The following is a 3,084-nucleotide window of genomic DNA, read 5'->3' as shown; positions in this document are numbered from 1 at the left end:
CCTCGTTATCGACAGTAGGTTCAGTGTTTACCCAGATTCCAGCTCTAAGATACCATCAGTAAATAAGCAGCCAGGACCCAGCCAAAAATGACCTGTCCCCCCCCCCTCACACACACACACACACACACACACACACACACACACACACACACACACACACACACACACACACACACACACACACACACACACTAGTAGAACACTTTATGTTGTCTCACCTGGGGTGTGGCTGCGTGTTCCCGCAGAGGTCTGGAGGTGGGAGTGAGGATGCCCCTGGCGAGATGTATGGTTCACACAGCAACCCTCGGGCCTCTCCCCTGGCATACTGGAGGCATGTGGGGAAACAGACACACACAATTAGATGCAATACAAAACACATGCACATAAAGACACACGTAAACAGACCATAAACATACCAGTGTATATATATATACAAATACACACAGGCAAGCATAGTTAACTATTTGTTTAAACATAATCCATCATCATGTTTCTAATTATTCCACCACTCCTTGAAATCTATTATAGAACATTCAGAACAGCTGACATGTAGTGTGTGTTTTTTTGTGTGTTTTAAAATGGATGCCAACCCCACTGTGGCATTGAGCCATTAGACATCAAATACATTATTTTTAAAACCTGACTGTTAATTATATGGTTCAAGTCCAAATGCAACCTTACCAGTTTGGAGAACTCGCATCAATTCCCCTGTACTGAAAAAAAGAGAGAACAAAATACACACAAAGATGACAAACGATCATAATGTGAAGTTTCATTACAGCCATACAAAACCAGCAGGTTGGCTTTTTACTAACATTAGAACTTGTTGATGCACAGCAGCTTGCATTGAGAGGCTCTGGGGATAGTGTTTCAGAGCAGCAGCAGTGGCTTTGCTGGTCAAACTGGTGGTCTCCACAGCATCGGTGGTGACTGGACATTTTGGCCAGGACCTTCCTTCCTTTCAAAACATTTCCACAGCAAAGCTGGTGGTCTTCATCGTAAAGCTCTGTGGGACAGGTAATAACAATTGATCAGATTTACTGTTTAAAGCACAGAAGTGCTCTCAGGTGCTCAAGTGTTACAAGCTTGGCATTGTGAAGGGGAGGGTGTGAACATAGAAGCCGTGAAGTGCAGGTGGGAAAGGATGTTGTCACAGGGAGTCAGCATGAGAGAATTGGGAAACATCTCCCAAACAGCTTTCGAAGTAGACAGACCTCTACAGGACAGTTTGAGAGCCAAGTCTAAAATGCACACGACAACACCACCTCTGTTTATGCCTTTGTGAAGAATAAAACAAACAAAAATACATCATCAACGATGACAGCAAAGATGTCAATAGACCGGAACTCACTGACCTTTTCCACAACACTTGGTATGAGGTTGGGTCCTGGTTAGGATCCGTGAGTCACAACACAGCTGGTTGAGTGGGTCGTAGGGCCTACACCCACAGCAATCTGACACCAGCTGGCTCACATTCAGAGTTAACTGACCTGCAACGGTTTAATCACAGATAAACACACACACAGCATATCAATTCAAACTTGGGAGGTGCTAAGAAAATAATGATTTCAACCCAGTTACCAGGTTTAAGTGAATAGATCTTGTGGGATACCGCTAGGAGACATGACTGTCTATATCACCTTGACAACAGGAAGCCTGGGTGAGGTTAAAGGCTCTGCTTCCACAGCAGGACAGTCCCGCCCCTTTATGCCGTACTCCTTCACAGCAGGTGAAATCTAGACCGCTATAATTAACCCTGCCGCAGACGTGATCTCTGGGAGACCTGAAAGGCAGAGGCTCATCTTCATGTCTAGAGGGCATTTATCTTCATCTATATGAAGCACATAAACTAGACATAGACAAACTGGAGTCGCAATGCACACACATACAGTTACATCATGATGACACGTCTTAATTAAAGAAAGGTAGTAGGATGAAGTTGCCCCTAAACACTGTTCTAAGGTCAGTTTTGCATATCCCCACTAAAGATCTGGGCCCAAGGGCAGCTTCTAACCAGAGCAGAGATAATAATGGCACGTGCTATACTCACGTGCCGTAGAACTTCCCAGCATGGACGGAGACTGGAATTCCAAAAGGATTGATCTGCCCTGTAGACAAGTAACATCCCCACATCAAGACAATGTCCTGGCTACGTATTCTGTGAAAAGCTCTCTCAGCTCATGCTATTATTCTAAGTGTGATATTTGCAAAACACTAACTAAGAAAATATTGTAACTGTAAATCACTTTACAGTAAAAAATTATAATAATTTAATGTTTTAAAATAGCATTTTACATCTGTCTATCTCAGTGACTGAATTTGATAGAATTATCTCCATGTGTTTTATCCTATGATAAAATGCCTGAAGAACTAAGTACTATCAGGAAACAACGAAGTGGAGCCCACACTACAATACCATCTCTGCTGTCTACTGTACACACATCAATCTGAGGGAGAGTAGTAGCCCACATTACAATATCATCTCTGCTGTCTACTGTACACACATCAATCTGAGAGGGAGAGTAGTAGCCCACATTACAATACTATCTCTGCTGTCTACTGTACACACATCAATCTGAGAGGGAGAGTAGTAGCCCACACAGCCCTACACTTCTCAACAGCTGGCCACATTTAATTCATACAAACAGATGCAAGAGATGACAGTGCTTTCCACTTACCATGTGCGCTGTAGCAGGGTAGAGTCAGAAGAACTGCACAAATGAAACATACAAATGTTAAGGACAGGAAGTTCAGAGATAATACACACAAATTCTAGCAAATGTGCAGAGTTTGACAGTGATGGTTACATACCAAACATCAGTAGTGGAGTGTTCATGGTGTTTCTTTCCATAAAGCAATCTCATTCATAGATGGAATCTTAAGATGCACTGAGATAAGTAGTCCAATTCAGCCCCACCTACAAGCACCACCCCTGACAACAATATCCAATTACCTTACCATCCCAAAATATCCATAGTATGACCCCATCTCAATCATTAATATGTCGTATGAGTCATTGTTTGGCTGGGACCTGCTTTTCCGGTGGCAGTTGGTGAAAGTGGAAAAAGGGATCTTTGCCACATT

The 3,084-nt window shown here is 43.0% G+C and overlaps 1 protein-coding gene across 1 annotated transcript in view; it reads right to left on the bottom strand.

The window, feature by feature from the left end:
- Nucleotides 1–2,868, bottom strand: part of LOC139382851 (uncharacterized) — a 13,682-nt gene extending 10,814 nt beyond the window's left edge. Inside the window, exons 1-8 of the mRNA XM_071127091.1 lie at nt 2,812–2,868; nt 2,679–2,711; nt 2,051–2,108; nt 1,641–1,783; nt 1,356–1,490; nt 816–1,006; nt 682–713; nt 219–325 (exon numbers count right to left, since the gene is read on the bottom strand). Of these exons, the coding sequence (XP_070983192.1) occupies nt 219–325; nt 682–713; nt 816–1,006; nt 1,356–1,490; nt 1,641–1,783; nt 2,051–2,108; nt 2,679–2,711; nt 2,812–2,851 (739 nt within the window). The 5' untranslated portion in view covers nt 2,852–2,868. The remainder of the gene's footprint in view (nt 1–218; nt 326–681; nt 714–815; nt 1,007–1,355; nt 1,491–1,640; nt 1,784–2,050; nt 2,109–2,678; nt 2,712–2,811) is intronic.
- Between the last annotated feature and the right edge of the window lie 216 nt (nt 2,869–3,084).

The sequence above is a fragment of the Oncorhynchus clarkii genome, chromosome 24 (genome assembly GCF_045791955.1).
Source record: "Oncorhynchus clarkii lewisi isolate Uvic-CL-2024 chromosome 24, UVic_Ocla_1.0, whole genome shotgun sequence".
Classification (NCBI taxonomy): domain Eukaryota; kingdom Metazoa; phylum Chordata; class Actinopteri; order Salmoniformes; family Salmonidae; genus Oncorhynchus; species Oncorhynchus clarkii.
This window is presented reverse-complemented; position numbering and strand designations above follow the sequence as displayed.